Raw genomic sequence first — 20,335 nt, 5'->3', positions numbered from 1 at the left:
TTACTGTCTTCTTGGAATGTAAAGTTACTGTCTTCTTGGAGTATAAAGTTACTGTCTTCTAGAAATGTAAAGTTACTGTATTCTTGGAATGTAAAGTTACTGTCTTCTAGAAATGTAAAGTTACTGTCTTCTTGGAATGTAAAGTTACTGTCTTCTTGGAGTGTAAAGTTACTGTATTCTTGGAATGTAAAGTTACTGTCTTCTTGGAATGTAAAGTTACTGTCTTCTAGGAATGTAAAGTTACTGTATTCTTGGAATGTAAAGTTACTGTCTTCTAGAAATGTAAAGTTACTGTATTCTTGGAATGTAAAGTTACTGTCTTCTTGGAGTGTAAAGTTACTGTCTTCTTGGAATGTAAAGTTACTGTCTTCTTGGAATGTAAAGTTACTGTCTTCTAGAAATGTAAAGTTACTGTATTCTTGGAATGTAAAGTTACTGTCTTCTTGGAGTGTAAAGTTACTGTCTTCTTGGAATGTAAAGTTACTGTCTTCTTGGAGTATAAAGTTACTGTCTTCTAGAAATGTAAAGTTACTGTATTCTTGGAATGTAAAGTTACTGTCTTCTTGGAATGTAAAGTTACTGTCTTCTAGAAATGTAAAGTTACTGTATTCTTGGAATGTAAAGTTACTGTCTTCTTGGAGTGTAAAGTTACTGTCTTCTTGGAATGTAAAGTTACTGTCTTCTTGGAGTATAAAGTTACTGTCTTCTAGAAATGTAAAGTTACTGTATTCTTGGAATGTAAAGTTACTGTCTTTTAGAAATGTAAAGTTACTGTCTTCTTGGAATGTAAAGTTACTGTCTTCTTGGAATATAAAGTTACTGTCTTCTTGGAATGTAAAGTTACTGTCTTCTAGAAATGTAAAGTTACTGTCTTCTTGGAATGTAAAGTTACTGTCTTCTTGGAGTGTAAAGTTACTGTCTTCTAGAAATGTAAAGTTACTGTATTCTAGAAATGTAAAGTTACTGTCTTCTAGGAATGTAAAGTTACTGTCTTCTTGGAATGTAAAGTTACTTTCTTCTAGAAATGTAAAGTTACTGTCTCCCAGAAATGTAAAGTTACTGTCTTCTAGGAATGTAAAGTTACTGTCTTCTAGAAATGTAAAGTTACTGTCTTCTCGAAATGTAAAGTTACTGTCTTCTTGGAATGTATAGTTACTGTCTTCTTGGAATGTAAAGTTACTGTCTTCTAGAAATGTAAAGTTACTGTCTTCTTGGAATGTAAAGTTACTGTTTTCTTGGAATGTAAAGTTACTGTCTTCTTGGAGTGTAAAGTTACTGTATTCTTGGAATGTAAAGTTACTGTCTTCTAGAAATGTAAAGTTACTATATTCTTGGAATGTAAAGTTACTGTCTTCTTGGAATAATGTAAGCAGTAAAACTTTGTTTATATACATGAACGTATATATGTATATGTTATTAACATAGAAGGAACATTATTCTCAGTAAATATTAACACATAAGTTGTGAAATAGGATTTGTAAATCTGCCACAAGAGCAGAAACTAACACGTATCAAAACACTCTGGCTGTTTTCGTGATGTTAGAACAACACGTATCAAAACATTCTGGCTGTTTTCGTGATGTTAGAACAACACGTATCAAAACACTGGCTGTTTTCGTGATGTTAGAACAACACGTATCAAAACACTCTGGTTGTTTTCGTGATGTTAGAACAACACGTATCAAAACACTCTGGCTGTTTTCGTGATGTTAGAACAACACGTATCAAAACACTCGGGCTGTTTTCGTGATGTTAGAACAACCCATAGGTTCAACAAGTCTTGAAAGAAAGTCCTCGGGTTACAAGGTTTTTATTTCAACACTAGCTGTGCCATTAGTCATTATTTCACACTAGTTAATAAAACCTTGTGTTATAAAATCAGTGTTATTAATTCTTGATCTAACAACGAGGTCCACAGAATTTTTAAAACTCATTTGTCTACTCCATTTACGCTCAGAATTATTTTGGGTTTCATAACTTCGGTTGCTACAAGACTGTAAATCACGAATGAACCATACAACAAAATCACACGAAAATACCACACTCACTAAGAAGTGGTTTTTACACAGTAACTGGGTGATTTTATTCAACAAACTTAAGTCATTTTTGTTCGTTAATACGTGTTAAAACTGATAAGAACATAAATGAGTGAATGTAATAACACACCGATGTGGAACAATATAAAACTAGTGAATGTAATAACACACCGATGTCGAACAATCTGGCAGTTTGGAGATTGAGGAATTCAGAGACTTTCTTAAGAATAGTTCGTGCTGTTTGTTTTTGTCTGGTTTTGTTTCAATTAGTTGTCGAGAAGGAAAATGTAACTTACGTATTGGAGGTGGTATTGCTATAAGAAGGTGGATGGAAAACGTCAGCTTTATTCGCAACTCTTCGCTCGTAGGGCGGACCTACACTTTCATCTATCAAAGTGTTCCGAACACGGAACACTCTTTCTTGTTCCCATTTTTCTTGTTGTTGTTTCGTTTTCCTGAAACAATCCAAATTCTCTCACTTATTCAGCTTTACTAACAAACACTGATAAAAAAGCTAAGCCTTTTTTCAGATTAATGTAATACTATTCAACAGGCTTCCATGAATTCAATAACGTCGAACCAATAAAAACGACACAATGTACACCAAAAACCGTATTAGGGTTAGCGGATTCTGTCTTCATCCAGAGCCTGAAGGGTTTAATTTAAACTTATTAACCCTTCAATTTTTAAGAAATACGAAATATTTTATAAATTTCGTAACTCCAAATAAGAGGAGAGAATAAACTTCAAATTTCAAACTGGATTAAATCATAAATTTTAAATTTCTGAAATACAAATCGCGTTTCGTCCTTAACGAATCGTGTAGCGCTAATAAGTAGTCTGCACTGGCCTCTATGGTTAAAAATTAATATTCAAACTGCTAAGTTATGGTTCATAAATTATTACCTCATAAGGTAATATTTTCAGTTCATGGTTAAAACCTAACATTCAAATTGTTGAATTATGGTGATAAATGATAACCTAATAAGGTAATATTTTCAGTTCATGGTTAAAAACTAACATTTAAACTCTTGAATTATGGTGATAAATGATTACCTCATAAGGTAATATTTTCAGTTCATGGTTAAAACCTAATATTCAAATTGTTGAATTATGGTGATAAATGATTACCTAATAAGGTAATATTTTCAGTTCATGGTTAAAAACTAACATTTAAACTCTTGAATTATGGTGATAAATGATAACCTAATAAGGTAATATTTTCAGTTCATGGTTAAAAACTAACATTTAAACTCTTGAATTATGGTGATAAATGATTACCTCATAAGGTAACATTTTCAGTTCATGGTTAAAAACTAACATTCAAATTGTTGAATTATGGTGATAAATGATTACCTAATAAGGTAATATTTTCAGTTCATGGTTAAAAACTAACATTTAAACTCTTGAATTATGGTGATAAATGATAACCTAATAAGGTAATATTTTCAGTTCATGGTTAAAACTAACATTCAAATTGTTGAATTATGGTGATAAATGATTACCTAATAAGGTAATATTTTCAGTTCATGGTTAAAACTAACATTTAAACTTTTGAATTATGGTGATAAATGATTACCTCATAAGGTAATATTTTCAGTTCATGGTTAAAAACTAACATTCAAATTGTTGAATTATGGTGATAAATGATTACCTAATAAGGTAATATTTTCAGTTCATGGTTAAAAACTAACATTTAAACTCTTGAATTATGGTGATAAATGATTACCTCATAAGGTAATATTTTCAGTTCATGGTTAAAAACTAACATTCAAATTGTTGAATTATGGTGATAAATGATTACCTAATAAGGTAATATTTTCAGTTCATGGTTAAAACTAACATTTAAACTCTTGAATTATGGTGATAAATGATTACCTCATAAGGTAATATTTTCAGTTCATGGTCAAAAACTAACATTCAAATTGTTGAATTATGGTGATAAATGATTACCTAATAAGGTAATATTTTCAGTTCATGGTTAAAAACTAACATTTAAACTCTTGAATTATGGTGATAAATGATTACCTCATAAGGTAATATTTTCAGTTCATGGTCAAAAACTAACATTCAAATTGTTGAATTATGGTGATAAATGATTACCTAATAAGGTAATATTTTCAGTTCATGGTTAAAAACTAACATTTAAACTCTTGAATTATGGTGATAAATGATTACCTCATAAGGTAATATTTTTAGTTCATGGTTAAAAACTAACATTTAAACTCTTGAATTATGGTGATAAATGATAACCTAATAAGGTAATATTTTCAGTTCATGGTTAAAAACTAACATTTAAACTCTTGAATTATGGTGATAAATGATTACCTCATAAGGTAATATTTTTAGTTCATGGTTAAAACTAACATTCAAATTGTTGAATTATGGTGATAAATGATTACCTAATAAGGTAATATTTTCAGTTCATGGTTAAAACTAACATTTAAACTCTTGAATTATGGTGATAAATGATTACCTCATAAGGTAATATTTTCAGTTCATGGTTAAAACTAACATTCAAATTGTTGAATTATGGTGATAAATGATTACCTAATAAGGTAATATTTTCAGTTCATGGTTAAAAACTAACATTTAAACTTTTGAATTATGGTGATAAATGATTACCTCATAAGGTAATATTTTCAGTTCATGGTTAAAAACTAACATTTAAACTCTTGAATTATGGTGATAAATGGTTACCTCATAAGGTAATATTTTCAGTTCATGGTTAAAAACTAACATTCAAATTGTTGAATTATGGTGATAAATGATTACCTAATAAGGTAATATTTTCAGTTCATGGTTAAAAACTAACATTTAAACTCTTGAATTATGGTGATAAATGATTACCTCATAAGGTAATATTTTCAGTTCATGGTTAAAAACTAACATTTAAACTCTTGAATTATGGTTGATAAATGATTACCTCATAAGGTAATATTTTTAGTTACTATTTCAGATAAGTCGAGTCGTATGTGATATTTCGTGCATCCTGAACGTGAATGAACTTGTGTGGCATACTCGACAACTGTTTGTTTTTGTATTCTAATCCACGAGTTGAGTTTAATACACCAACTTAGGTCTACCCGTATTTCATTAGTTAGTGCTGTTTCCTTTGACACATATACGAGGGTTAGTGTCACTTACCGCTTCTTACAGGTGGAACAGAGTAACGCAATTCCCAATACGCCACCTAGGAAAATGACACTGCTCAGGGCAATAATGGCGACTTCTGTGGTTCCCATGTGGCTGATCTTTTGTTGGACAGATACTCCCTCTATCTTCTGGATACGGAACTGAGACAAGCCTTCTCTGATGGCGTCCGATTTCTTGATAAAAATTCTGTTGTGAAAAAGATGGAATACATTCGGTTTGATCTCAAACATAAGTATCTGAGTTTGGAACTCCGAATTTTAGTGTCGTAAGACTAAAGCTGAACCACCAGGGGGCAGGAAATTACAAAACCATTGAAAAAGAGAAACATTTATTTAAAGAAGAGGAAAATCTCAATAGCCGCGGTTGTAATTAGACATCAAATCAGCCAAAAGATAAAGTTATGAGTTAAAAAGTGTTTACTTTAAATGAAAAAAGACAAAAACAACCAGCTCAGAGACATTCTATCAGCTGATGTGCCGCGCCTAAATATCGGCACCATTATAAACTATGAGTTATCTTCTTCAAGTAGTTCAGAAGCTGTCCTTTCATAGAAGATTCAGTACTCTATATTTCTGTACCATACAAATTTAGCGCTTTGTATACGTGCGTTTTAAATTAAAGTCGCACTTTTTATTTTACAATATTTGTCATCGATTACAACTAACAGCAGTTTAAAGTAACTATTGTTCGCTATACTATTGTTTATAGCAATACCAAACCACTGAACAAAGTGGATGTTTGTTTTTTTTATTATCTCATAACGATTTTCAACAAAGACAATGACTTACTTTAACAGTTGATCCGTGTTTATTATTTTATTCGTTTCTCTTTCAACTCCGTAAAGAAAAAGATCCGTTCTATGAATGGAAAAACACAAAACAGATTAATTAACACCTCTGGTATTCATACCTTCAGATTAAGTAACAGCTCTGGTATTCATACCTTCAGATTAAGTAACACCTCTGATATTCATAGCTTCAGATTAAGTAACACCTCTGGTATTCATACCTTCAGATTAAGTAACACCTCTGGTATTCATACCTTCAGATTAAGTAACACCTCTGGTATTCATACCTTCAGATTAAGTAACACCTCTAGTATTCATACCTTCAAATTAAGTAACACCTCTGGTATTCATACCTTCAGATTAAGTAACACCTCTGGTATTCATGCCTTCAGATTAAGTAACACCTCTGATATTCATAGCTTCAGATTAAGTAACACCTCTGATATTCATACCTTCAGATTAAGTAACACCTCTGATATTCATACCTTCAGATTAATTAACACCTCTAGTATTCATACCTTCAGATTAAGTAACACCTCTGATATTCATACCTTCAGATTATTTAACACCTCTAGTATTCATACCTTCAGATTAAGTAACACCTCTGATATTCATACCTTCAGATTAAGTAACACCTCTGGTATTCATACCTTCAGATTAAGTAACACCTCTGGTATTCATACCTTCAGATTAAGTAACACCTCTAGTATTCATACCTTCAGATTAAGTAACACCTCTGATATTCATAGCTTCAGATTAATTACCACCTCTGGTATTCATACCTTCAGATTAAGTAACACCTCTGGTATTCATACCTTCAGATTAAGTAACACCTCTGGTATTCATACCTTCAGATTAAGTAACACCTCTGATATTCATAGCTTCAGATTAATTAACACCTCTGATATTCATAGCTTCAGATTAATTAACACCTCTGGTATTCATACCTTCAGATTAAGTAACACCTCTAGTATTCATACCTTCAGATTAAGTAACACCTCTGGTATTCATACCTTCAGATTAAGTAACACCTCTGGTATTCATACCTTTAGATTAAGTAACACCTCTAGTATTCATACCTTCAGATTAAGTAACACCTCTGATATTCATACCTTCAGATTAAGTAACACCTCTGGTATTCATACCTTCAGATTAAGTAACACCTCTGGTATTCATACCTTCGGATTAAGTAACACCTCTAGTATTCATACCTTCAGATTAAGTAACACCTCTGGTATTCATACCTTCAGATTAAGTAACACCTCTGGTATTCATACCTTCAGATTAAGTAACACCTCTAGTATTCATACCTTCAGATTAAGTAACACCTCTGGTATTCATAGCTTCAGATTAATTAACACCTCTGATATTCATACCTTCAGATTAAGTAACACCTCTGGTATCCATACCTTCAGATTAAGTAACACCTCTGGTATTCATACCTTCGGATTAAGTAATACCTCTGGTATTCATACCTTCAGATTAAGTAACACCTCTGGTATTCATACCTTCAGATTAAGTAACACCTCTGGTATTCATACCTTCAGATTAAGTAACACCTCTGGTATTCATACCTTCAGATTAAGTAACACCTCTGGTATTCATACCTTCAGATTAAGTAACACCTCTAGTATTCATACCTTCAGATTAAGTAACACCTCTGGTATTCATAGCTTCAGATTAATTAACACCTCTGGTATTCATACCTTCAGATTAAGTAACACCTCTGGTATTCATACCTTCAGATTAAGTAACACCTCTGATATTCATAGCTTCAGATTAAGTAACACCTCTGATATTCATAGCTTCAGATTAATTAACACCTCTGGTATTCATACCTTCAGGTTAAGTAACACCTCTGATATTCATAGCTTCAGATTAATTAACACCTCTGGTATTCATACCTTCAGGTTAAGTAACACCTCTGATATTCATAGATTCAGATTAATTAACACCTCTGATATTCATAGCTTCAGATTAATTAACACCTCTGATATTCATAGCTTCAGATTAATTAACACCTCTGATATTCATAGCTTCAAAATAAAATAATTACACCATTAATCTAAGGCAACAGTTTAAATCAGGAAGAAAGGAGTAGTTAGGATTGTGTTTTAGAAACTTGACGAATGTTATAATAACAAAAAATTTCACTTGATTACATTATATCAATAACACCGTTTCTCCAACAAATATCCTACACAGTAACCTTCCCTGACAAATCTACTTTGTTTACACAATATGTGTTTAGATCATTTTGCATTGAAAAACATTAAATTCACAATACGGTTATTAAGGGATTCTAGTTGTTTTCAAACAAGTTATGTTGGTCATTGTTGGTTACTAAGAGAATCTAGTTTCCAAACAAGTTATGTTGGTCATTGTTGGTTACTAAGAGAATCTAGTTTCCAAACAAGTTAGGTTGGTCATTGTTGGTTACTAAGAGAATCTAGTTTCCAAACAAGTTAGGTTGGACATTGCTGGTTACTAAGAGAATCTAGTTTCCAAACAAGTTAGGTTGGACATTGTTGGTTACTAAGAGAATCTAGTTTCCAAACAAGTTAGGTTGGTCATTGTTGGTTACTAAGAGAATCTAGTTTCCAAACAAGTTATGTTGGTCATTGTTGGTTACTAAGAGAATCTAGTTTCCAAACAAGTTAGGTTGGACATTGCTGGTTACTAAGAGAATCTAGTTTCCAAACAAGTTAGGTTGGACATTGCTGGTTACTAAGAGAATCTAGTTTCCAAACAAGCTAGGTTGGACATTGTTGGTTACTAAGAGAATCTAGTTTTCACACAAGTTAGGTTGGTCATTGTTGGTTACTAAGAGAATCTAGTTTTCACACAAGTTAGGTTGGACATTAATCGATCACAACTAAATTTTATATTTCACTAAAAATCTACCACTCTTTTACCCACTTTCTCCCGCGGATTTATAGTTCTAATAGATTACGATGTCATTCAGAATGATTAATTGTTTGAATGTAATTTATTTTTTTATAAATACTGGAGTAAACTTATTTCAGCCATCGTTTGTTTGAAATGAAGCTCTGAGCTACACAGTGGGCTAACTGTTCCCCGCCCGCCACGGGTATCGGGGCCAGAATTTTAGTGCTATAAGACTGTAGGCCTGCGGCTGAGCCAATGAGGGAGAGGGTGCCAATAGTTCTGTTGATGTATTGTCAAACAAAATCTACACGACGGGCTAGGCTCGTATTTTAAAGTTTCTTATAGCTCTCTCTGAATGAAACATACAACAAAAAATCACAAACGTTATCCCTTAAAAACAAACATCGACTTACCGTTCTGGATCTTCATTCTGTCCCTGGTGGTGGGATTGAAGTTTGGACATTTGTATTCTGTAGCCAGTAGCGTTTGACAGGTAACTGTTGGTAACAAAATGATACAATCACGTCAGTCAAACGAATGAAAGTTTGACTCTGAACACACAGATCACACTTCTTTAGGTAAAAACGTTTTTACATCGTGTTAAGCCTAATTTCCTTCTGTATTTTTCTGAACTAAAACAGAGATGATAAACAACGAACGTGTTTAAAATATAACCAAACAATCCCGGATTCTACCATTTAACGTCTTTTAAAAGAGCACTGCTGCTCTCTCATAGCAAAATAAGAAAGTGGAATGGTGCTTTAGCAAGGTCAAAGGTTAAACTTCAACAGCCCCATAATTAACACGACAATACAACCAAAATCAGCATATCTATATTTACAGAATATACATTGTTAAACAATCGAAACATTGTAATCTGCGAGAGAATTATATTGATATACATTGTTTACTGTTGTTAAGAATACCTGGAGGACATGACAAGTGTTTGGAGGCAGATCCCTACTTTTAATACCATACATTTCGGTTATAACGTGCACCAAACATTAAAGGGTTGGGGGTCGGGGGCTCATGAAGAAAAAGAAGCTTTTAAATCTTGATAATTATTAATTAAAAAGTAAATAGATAAATACTGCGTTATTCCTAATCTTTCATATATAAAAGTTTTAACACTTGTGAGCATGAAACACTTTAATTTTAGTAAAACGTCACTCCTGGATGCGACGGAAAGGGCTTAAACTACCCCCCCCCTGTGGACGTTATTATTAAGATTTGTATTTGATCTATTGCAGTAGATTTACGTTTGTCTACGGTTATCAGAAACAGGAGAAGATAAAATAAACAAAGTATCATATTGTTGTTGGTTAGACACTCCTGTCCGAGAATAATTTAGTTAGGACTATATCTTAGGGATACTTACAGCGCCCTCTCAAATTTTATATTTTAGATTTTGTTTTACAACGAATAGTTGTTGCGTTGCTTGGTGTTAATATCGAAATGAATAATTAAACAGAATTATACAAATATGATTTTTTTTGTAATCATCCACTGGGCTATTTTGTTGTTGGTAACCAGAAAGTTACACAATGGACTCTTTGTGTCATGCTCTCCACTGGTATCAAAACTCTATTTTTATCGTTTCAAACTTTCAGACTTCCCTCTTGATGGCTCAACGTTAATGTATAAAATAACACCTCATGGAATTATGGTTTGTTTGTTTCTTTTACAGCGCAAAACCATGCTGAGCCATCTGCTGTGTACATTGCGAGGAATCGAACCCCCTGACTTTAAAGTTGTAAGTCCGTCAACGTACCTCTGACCTACCAGGCCACTTAAAGTGTGGTCCCTTATGTCAAATATACCAGTTGGTAACGTGCAACGTCTACTTATTAAACTTTTATTTAATACTAGTAATCTTACCCTAGAACCTTCTCTATATTCTGTTCCATCACCAGAGGGCGCGTATGGCAGACAATCACGATCAGTTTAGTTTCAGGTAAAACATACACCTAGAGAAATAAACACCGATTACGCAATAAATGTGTGTTAATTTTTATAACTACTTATCAGATTACTGTATAGTAAAGAAATAAACTTACACACTGTTTTAAATGTGTAAAACAAAGAGTCAAGTTGTAAGAAAAAAAATAATTAGTGATTAAAACATCTATAATGGGCATTAGCCTACTAAGATGTGATTAAAAAATATGGGTCATACCTGAAATACCATACCTAAACTCAGAATCATGGCAACAATTACCATGTGAGTACACAGTCAAATACATTTCATATCCAACTGTATTGACCCACCTACAAGAAAAACACGCACAAGTGAAATAATCGAAGCTGGAATATTTCCCTTCTAAACAAATATGTAAAACTATAAACTGGATATTTCGTTACTTCCGTAATGAATCTATCGAGAGATGTGCGTTACGACAAAGATTTGGAAGCATATAAAAGAGAACATCATACGAACTACATGTTCCGACAGAATATAGGTCAGTGATGTCGAGAAACCCACCTGTAGAGAAATTTATATGTAAAAACGGCTCGTTTGGTTTGAGAAAATATTTTACATAGAAGAGCGAACAACGTTTCGACCTTCTTCGGTCATCGTCAGGTTCATGAAGAAAGAGGTAACTGACCGGAAGCTAACCACATGTTTGGAAGAGGTTGTGTAACTGAGTGTTGGAGTGTAGAGGGCGGTGTTAGATGTTTGAATATATAATAATTCTATTATATTTATATTTAATATAGGTATAAAGGCGTTCCTTTATATTGGTTTATTTTGGGTTTAAGTTGTTGTATAAGTAAGGCTTCTTTAATTTTGCGTTTGTTTATGTTTGTTTCTTTATTTAGTATTTGAGTGTTTTCTATGGTTATGTTGTGTTTATTTGATTTGCAGTGTTCATGACTGAAGGTGACTTTTTATGTTCTTTGAATCTGGTTTCCATTTTTCTACTTCTTTCTCCAATATAGAAGTCGTGGCAGTTATCACATTGTATTTTATAAATAATGTTGGTGTGGTGTTTGTCAGTGTAGTTTTTACATAGTATTGACCTCAGTTTTGTGCCTGGTTTTTGAATAAATTTGGTATTGACTGGAATGTTTTATTGTGAACCTGACGATGACCGAAGAAGGTCGAAACGTTGTTCGCTCTTCTATGTAAAATATTTTCTCAACCCAAACGAGCCGTTTTTACATATATAATATAGATCTGTCTTCTTCTAACTATATGGTATGTATTATTATGTTTACAGATCGTTGTATCCTATATATAAACATCTCCAAGCCTAATGTGCTTTTCTACACAAACATTACAGAGCTGCTCTAATTTCTCATTACGTGAAGTATATTAAAACTTGACGGATGTTTGGTACGTTAGCAGACGTTAGAGATTCGTGTAGAACACAGACCTGTGATGGTTTTGTATTCATGAAATATTTACATGTTCTACAGTAACTCCTGTACGCTGAATCCGAAAATGATATCCATTTTTCTCCATCACGTACAGATATTTCATAAGACGTCACATGAACTTGTACAAAATAAATCATTTTCATTGAAATTGGATCACATTTTGTTATGTTTAAAACACTGACAACCTTTTGCTGTAAATGTCTCTAGACCAATCACGACGTGAGAATCTAATCGAATGTTCTAGAACTCCGACGTATCAAATATTATACTGGAAAATGTTCCTTGTGGAAAAAGAATATTTTAATCAATTTTTTTTCTCCGAGACTTGTAAAAACTTCTTACGTGATAGAAAAAATATTATTTGCGAAATCTGAATTATGGAAAATCGGATATTAAATCTAAAATTATTTTTTAATAAAATTTAAGTTCGCAGACCGTGTAATTGATAATTTTTCTTCTCTTTCAAGTAAAGGGAAAAACTAAATATATATTTCAAAAATTTAAATGGACATAACGACACCTCTATAAATTAGGGATAAAGATACTTATTAAATAAACATAACCACACCTCTATAAATTAGGGATAAAGGTACATATTAAATAAACATAACCACACCTCTATAAATTAGGGATAAAGATACTTATTAAACAAACATAACCACACCTCTATAAATTAGGGATAAAGATACTTATTAAATAAACATAACCACACCTCTATAAATTAGGGATAAAGGTACTTATTAAATAAACATAACCACACCTCTATAAATTATGGATAAAGGTACATATTAAATAAACATAACCACACCTCTATAAATTAGGGATAAAGATACTTATTAAACAAACATAACCACACCTCTATAAATTAGGGATAAAGATACTTATTAAATAAACATAACCACACCTCTATAAATTAGGGATAAAGGTACTTATTAAATAAACATAACCACACCTCTATAAATTAGGGATAAAGATACTTATTAAATGGACATAACCACACCTCTATAAATTAGGGATAAAGATACTTATTAAATAAACATAACCACACCTCTATAAATTAGGGATAAAGATACTTATTAAATAAACATAACCACACCTCTATAAATTAGGGATAAAGGTACTTATTAAATAAACATAACCACACCTCTATAAATTAGGGATAAAGATACTTATTAAATAAACATAACCACACCTCTATAAATTAGGGATAAAGGTACTTATTAAAATGGACATAACCACAATTAGGGGTAAAGGTACTTATTAAATAGACATAACCACAATTAGGGATAAAGGTACTTATTAAATGGACATAACCACAATTAGGGATAAAGGTACTTTATAAAATGCCATGTCTAAATGATCGATGGCATTTCTTAACCTCGTATTTTTACCAATGACATTTCTAGCTTTTATGTGTGTTTGTTTTACGATTAGTTAAAAATGTATACAATGGGTTATCTGTGTTATGCCCACGACAAGTATCGAAACCTGATATAACTATAAGATACAAATTCTCAACCAGCTTGGATGTAAAACTTACGATGACGTGGGTTAAGGCAGAACGCCCCGTTTCACTGGCTTCTCTGTCTGTAGCCTTTACATGAAACTGAAACTCCCTTCCACTGTCCAGTGAAAACGTCATCATTGACCTGATGACTCCTGTGAGAGGGTCGATGTGAAACTTTGATGAAGAATCTCTATCTTCCTGGATGATCTGGTAGCGGATGGCCGCATTATAACCTTTATCCACATCACTAGCCTAAAGAAAAGTGAATCATATTAATTTTATTTCTCTGTGACGTGTACATAAAAACTCACTGCTCAGTGTATTAGACGACAACTGTTATTTTTAGATCGATTTTTAACCAATAAAAGAACTAATTTACGTCTTCTTTACGGGTAACAAGCCAGCTTTGCTTATACATTACAATTCCCTTTACGGGCAATATTATAAATTGTAATTTCCTAATACAATAAAAAGTTGACAAATCTAACCACAGTGCAGCGTTATTCATACAGTATCACCTTGAATGATACGACCAATCATAATGAATAATAGTTCCCTATATTCATACAGTATCACCTTGAATGATACGACCAGTCATAATGAATAATAGTTCCCTATATTCATACAGTATCACCTTGAATGATACGACCAATCGTAATGAATAATAGTTCCCTATATTCATACAGTATCACCTTGAATGATACGACCAATCATAATGAATAATAGTTCCCTATATAGCATAACATTACGTATTATTTACACCAACTAGTGTATTTTGTCATATTTATTACTGTTGTCAGTTCCATTAATCAGAACCATTCTGTGAGCTGTTATGCTGTGGTTACAATGTTACCAGTTTACGATTTTTAGCCGCGGCATAACGGCTCATAAAATCGTTCCAAGTTTTTGTTACTATTTCACGTACAAACGTTTGGCTCATAACTCTGTCATCTCTTGACCGATGTGAGGTTTAATTATAGTTTTGGATTCATAATGTTAAACCTTTTCGACTGATGTATTCGATAACGTTCAATATTTCTAATTCTGCCTAAAATAACTTCAATTTGAGGGTAGGCTGGTAGAGACCCTAATGAGTGGTGAAATTGAACAGTGTATAAGCGCGCCTCACACAAAAATATAACTCTTCCTTTTAATAAGTAATTAATTACCTTTACTTGTGCAATTTCAAAGCCATACACTGCCTCGAGTGGTACAACAGCCACAATAGGATGGATTCCATTTTGAAAAACAGGAGAGTTGTCGTTTTCGTCTCCAACTGACACTAGGACCAGAGTCTCGTCGTAAGCTAAATAATAGGATTCTAACTGACGAACTCCAACTGTTGAGGGAAACAGGAACATGAATGTATTTTCTACAATAATTAAACTGTGTTATTCCAATAACATAACATAGAATGACTTAATGGTGACAAATATAATACCACTGCATCGACTACGATTTAACTACAGCAGAACACTGAAATTCAGGGTTCGACCTTCACCATGTAGATAGCAAATCGTGTAATTTTGTGATAAAGTAAGAAACAAAATTATTTGCTTAAAGATGTTATGCATATTTATAAAATTTATAAAATTACGTATTAAGTGAAGTTTTAAACATATAAGGAAATCAAATATAAGTTTAAATATTTTATGAGTGTGCCAGTACTGTTTGTTTGTTTGCTTTTTAATTTCGCGCAAAGGTACACGAGGAATATTTGCACTAGCCGTCCCTAATTTAGCAGTGTAAGACTGAGGGGAAGGCAGCTAGTCATCACCACCCATTGCCAACTATTGGGCTACTCTTTTTACCAACGAATAGTGGGATTGACCATCACATTATACCGTCCCAACAACTGAAAAGGCAAGCACGTTTGGTGTGAGGGGGATTCGAACCCGCGATCCTCACATGACCTGGCCGTGCCGGGCCCATGTCAGTACTGTCATCTGTATTTTTTGTTACTATATTATCTACAATTTTGAAACTATCAGGTCATCCCTTAAGTAATGTTCGATCTTAGGTTAAAAACAAAGAAGAAGAGAAAGGATTTCAAATGCTTTTAATTTTATTTAATCAATAATGTGTGTTCCATTATTATTAATTACTTTCTGCCAACAATTCACAAACTTTTGAATGTCACTTCTATAAAATTCTTGGGGTTTGGAGGAAAAGAATGTAGAGATGGTAGTTTTGACATCTTCATGTGTTCCAAGCTGTTTACCATCAAGATAGTTCTGTAAACTTCACAATAGATGATAATCAGATGGGACAAGATCTGGAGAATAAGGAGGATGTGGAAGTTTTCCCAGTTTATATCTTCAATCTTTACAGATGTGATCCTTGCTGTATGGGGCTGTACATTATCCTGGTGTTACACAACATACTGTGTGGGGCTGTACATTATCCTGGTGTTACACAACATACTGTGTGGGGCTGTACATTATCCTGGTGTAACACAACATGCTGTATGGGGCTGTACATTATCCTGGTGTTACACAACATACTGTGTGGGGCTGTACATTATCCTGGTGTAACACAACATGCTGTATGGGGCTGTACATTATCCTGGTGTAACACAACACCTTTATGACTGATTAAAGCAGGCTTCTTTTCTTTCAGTGCAACATTCAAACACTCTATCTGTTGACAATAGAAGTCTGATGTAATCGTTACATTGAGTAGCAGCAACTCAAAGTGGATCATACCAACAATATCCCACCAAGTGCTTAACAAGACGTTTTTAGGGTGGAGATCCATTGTATGCAGTGCTTAGCATTGTTATAAAATATCCATTTTTCATTTCCAGTCACTGACCTGTCGAGAAAAGGTGAGTTACGTTCTCGAGAGTGCAGAGAATTGCAAATGTCCACTCTTGCTCTAAGGTTGGCTTCTGTCAAATCATGGAGACCCATTTTCCAAGTTTTGACCTCTTTCCAAACTGTTGCAGACGACGGTGAACTGTTGAATTGGTTGAATTAAGCTTCCAGTTCTTCAACTGTTACAACACAATCTTCATCAAGTGTAGCCAGCAGCAAGTCATCACTAAACTCAACAGGATGATCTGGACATGGTGCTGTGGTCACCTGATCTGAACTTCTGGAACCACCTACAACGTTTTCTTTCATTGAGAGACTCCGCACCATAAACATCTTGAATGTTTAATGTAGTTTCTGCTGCATTATTGCCTTTTAGAAACTAATAAAACATTATATACCTAATGTGTTCCTCAGACACATCCATCTTCATAAGGGTTTATTTGATTAAATATCTGAAAAACTGGAGTTGGGTTTGTTTGTTTTATTTGTCTCAACATTTTTATACATATCCTACTACATATTTTAGTCATTAAAGCTTTCTATAAAGATATAAATGATGATTCACTTTGTGTATTAAATTTTCGGACATTACTTATGGGATGACCTGATATGTATCAGTAAATATGTTTTTTTTTCAGTAAATACTTTATACAGCAGAGAAGACCAGATATTATAAATATTCAAACAGCGACAACTAATCTCCAGACAAAATCTGTTCTTATTTCCAACGATTTGCTGAATCAGTTTTATGAAAGGACAGTATGAAGAGATTTGACTATGTTGATAAGTGAAAGTTATGGAATGATAATTGAACATGTTTCAAAAGATCAGTGAGTGATTCTGGAAGTTGTCCATCACAATATGTAGTTTAGGGAATACCAGACCAGCTGGTTCTGGAAGTTGTCCATCACATACCGTGGTTTAGGGAATACCAGACCAGCTGGTACTGGAAGTTGTCCATCACATACTGTGGTTTAGAGAATACCAGACCAGCTGGTTCTGGAAGTTGTCCATCACATACTGTGGTTTAGGAAATACCAGACCAGCATTATCGTGTTTATCGATGACAAGATATGGTTTTCAGTTATTTCAAACGTATGTTGTTTTTGTAAAGACGTACATTAACGTCGTAAATCCGTCACTTTTTTCTCCACGTGAACTTTCAGTTGGTTGACCCAAACTTGCCGTCTTGTTTCTCAAAATAAGAGATTTTTATCTAATCCATGGCACGTCCTCTTGTTTGTAGTCCAAAAACGGTGCTCAGAGTGTGTACGTGTGTTATCAAAGAACCTAACACAATAAAACCAGGACAATGTGTGCGTTGTTTTTACTAACAGTAACAGCCTAGCTCTGGCTTCAAAAGAATTTAGAAACAGTAAAGAGAAAGTGTTTGAGAGTTTATAGACGGTTTTATTTCTTATGTCTTCGACCTAAAAGATTTAAAGTTTTGTGTTCGTGTATCTAGGAAGATCAGGACAAGATAAATATTGTTAAATTTATTACTTTCTGAAGGTTTTATCAAACAAAAAATCACAAAAAACAAATAAAAACTCTTTAAAAGATGTTGTTGTTGTTTTTTCTAAAATGTTTCATGTTATATAATTTTGATATTTTACATTGAAGCCAAAAAGGCCTACTTTATGAACGATTATACTAATTATTGTTTCGTCGGCTTCGTTTGACACCATGACCGTGTTGCCAAACAAACATATCTGTCAGTTCCTTTCATGTTCGGGGAAAAACATATATCTTTATCTTCCTTCACCACGTATGAGTATTTTAAAACCCGTTACCGGTCACATCCAGTTTTAACAGTTTAGACACTTAAAATAATAATAATCAATTGATAATACCTGATCTGGCGGATCGACTCCTAGCGGTGTCCTCAGCTCGAATCTTGAGGAAGTATTCCGTTTCCTTCTCTCTGTCTAAAGGCCTTGTTAGAAATATGACTCCTGAATCTGCCTCAATCAAGAACATGCCTAAAACATTTCATGATTCAGTTAAGTTAGTCTTAGCAACTGCAATATAAGCCTTAATATCCATATTGCAACAACCAGAGCGTAGACGTAACCACATTATAAATAACTAAATTTAACCAGTCAGTAACCACATTATATACAACTATGTTAAAGTAGTCAGTAACCACATTATATACAACTATGTTAAAGTAGTCAGTAACCACATTATATACAACTATGTTAAAGTAGTCAGTAACCATATTATATACAACTATGTTAAAGTAGTCAGTAGCCACATTATATACAACTATGTTAAAGTAGTCAGTAGCCACATTATATACAACTATGTTAAAGTAGTCAGTAACCACATTATATACAACTATGTTAAAGTAGTCAGTAACCATATTATATACAACCATGTTAAAGTAGTCAGTAACCACATTATATACAACTATGTTAAAGTTGTCAGTAACCATATTATATACAACCATGTTAAAGTGGTCAGTAACCATATTATATACAACCATGTTAAAGTAGTCAGTAACCACATTATATACAACTATGTTAAATTAGTCAGTAACCATATTATATACAACCATGTTAAAGTAGTCAGTAACCACATTATATACAACTACGTTAAAGTAGTAAGTAACCGTATTATATACAACCATGTTAAGGTAGTCAGTAACCGTATTATATACAACCATGTTAAAGTAGTCAGTAACCATATTATATACAACCATGTTAAAGTAGTCAGTAACCACATTATATACAACTATGTTAAAGTAGTCAGTAACCACATTATATACAACTATGTTAAAGTAGTCAGTAACCATATTATATACAACTATGTTAAAGTAGTCAGTAGCCACATTATATACAACTATGTTAAAGTAGTCAGTAACCACATCATATACAACTATGTTAAAGTAGTCAGTAACCACATTATATACAACTATGTTAAAGTAGTCAGTAACCACATTATATACAACCATGTTAAAGGAGTCAGTAACCACATTATATACAACTATGTTAAAGTAGTCAGTAACCATATTATATACAACCATGTTAAAGTGGTCAGTAACCATATTATATACAACCATGTTAAAGTAATCAGTAACCATATTATATACAACTATGTTAAAGTAGTCAGTAACCATATTATATACAACCATGTTAAAGTAGTCAGTAACCACATTATATACAACTATGTTAAAGTAGTCAGTAACCACATCATATACAACCATGTTAAAGTGGTCAGTAACCATATTATATACAACTATGTTAAAGTAGTCAGTAACCATATTATATACAACCATGTTAAAGTAGTCAGTAACCATATTATATACAACTATGTTAAAGTAGTCAGTAACCATATTATATACAACCATGTTAAAGTAGTCAGTAACCACATTATATACAACTATGTTAAAGTAGTAAGTAACCGTATTATATACAACTATGTTAAAGTAGTCAGTAACCACATTATATACAACCATGTTAAAGTAGTCAGTAACCACATTATATAGAACTATGTTAAAGTGGTCAGTAACCACATTATATACAACTATGTTAAAGTGGTCAGTAACCACATTATATACAACTATGTTAAAGTAGTCAGTAACCACATTATATACAACTATGTTAAAGTAGTCAGTAACCATATTATATACAACCATGTTAAAGTGGTCAGTAACCATATTATATACAACCATGTTAAAGTAGTCAGTAACCATATTATATACAACCATGTTAAAGTAGTCAGTAACCATATTATATACAACTATGTTAAAGTAGTCAGT

The 20,335-nt window shown here is 32.8% G+C and overlaps 1 protein-coding gene across 1 annotated transcript; it reads right to left on the bottom strand.

Moving 5' to 3' along the window:
* Positions 1-2,328: 2,328 nt before the first annotated feature.
* LOC143233186 (cadherin-89D-like) lies at positions 2,329-18,559 on the bottom strand. Its single transcript, XM_076469151.1, has 8 exons — positions 18,426-18,559; positions 14,926-15,095; positions 13,790-14,008; positions 10,747-10,835; positions 9,282-9,365; positions 5,981-6,049; positions 5,184-5,378; positions 2,329-2,491 (listed from the first exon to the last, which is right to left on the bottom strand). Exons 1-8 carry the CDS (start codon positions 18,550-18,552, stop codon positions 2,329-2,331), a joined length of 1,116 nt encoding a protein of 371 aa, XP_076325266.1. The 5' UTR covers positions 18,553-18,559.
* Between the last annotated feature and the right edge of the window lie 1,776 nt (positions 18,560-20,335).

This window comes from Tachypleus tridentatus, chromosome 12, assembly GCF_004210375.1.
Source record: "Tachypleus tridentatus isolate NWPU-2018 chromosome 12, ASM421037v1, whole genome shotgun sequence".
Taxonomy (NCBI): Eukaryota; Metazoa; Arthropoda; class Merostomata; order Xiphosura; family Limulidae; genus Tachypleus; species Tachypleus tridentatus.
Note: the sequence above shows the minus strand (reverse complement) of the source record. Positions and strands in the feature narration are given on the sequence as shown.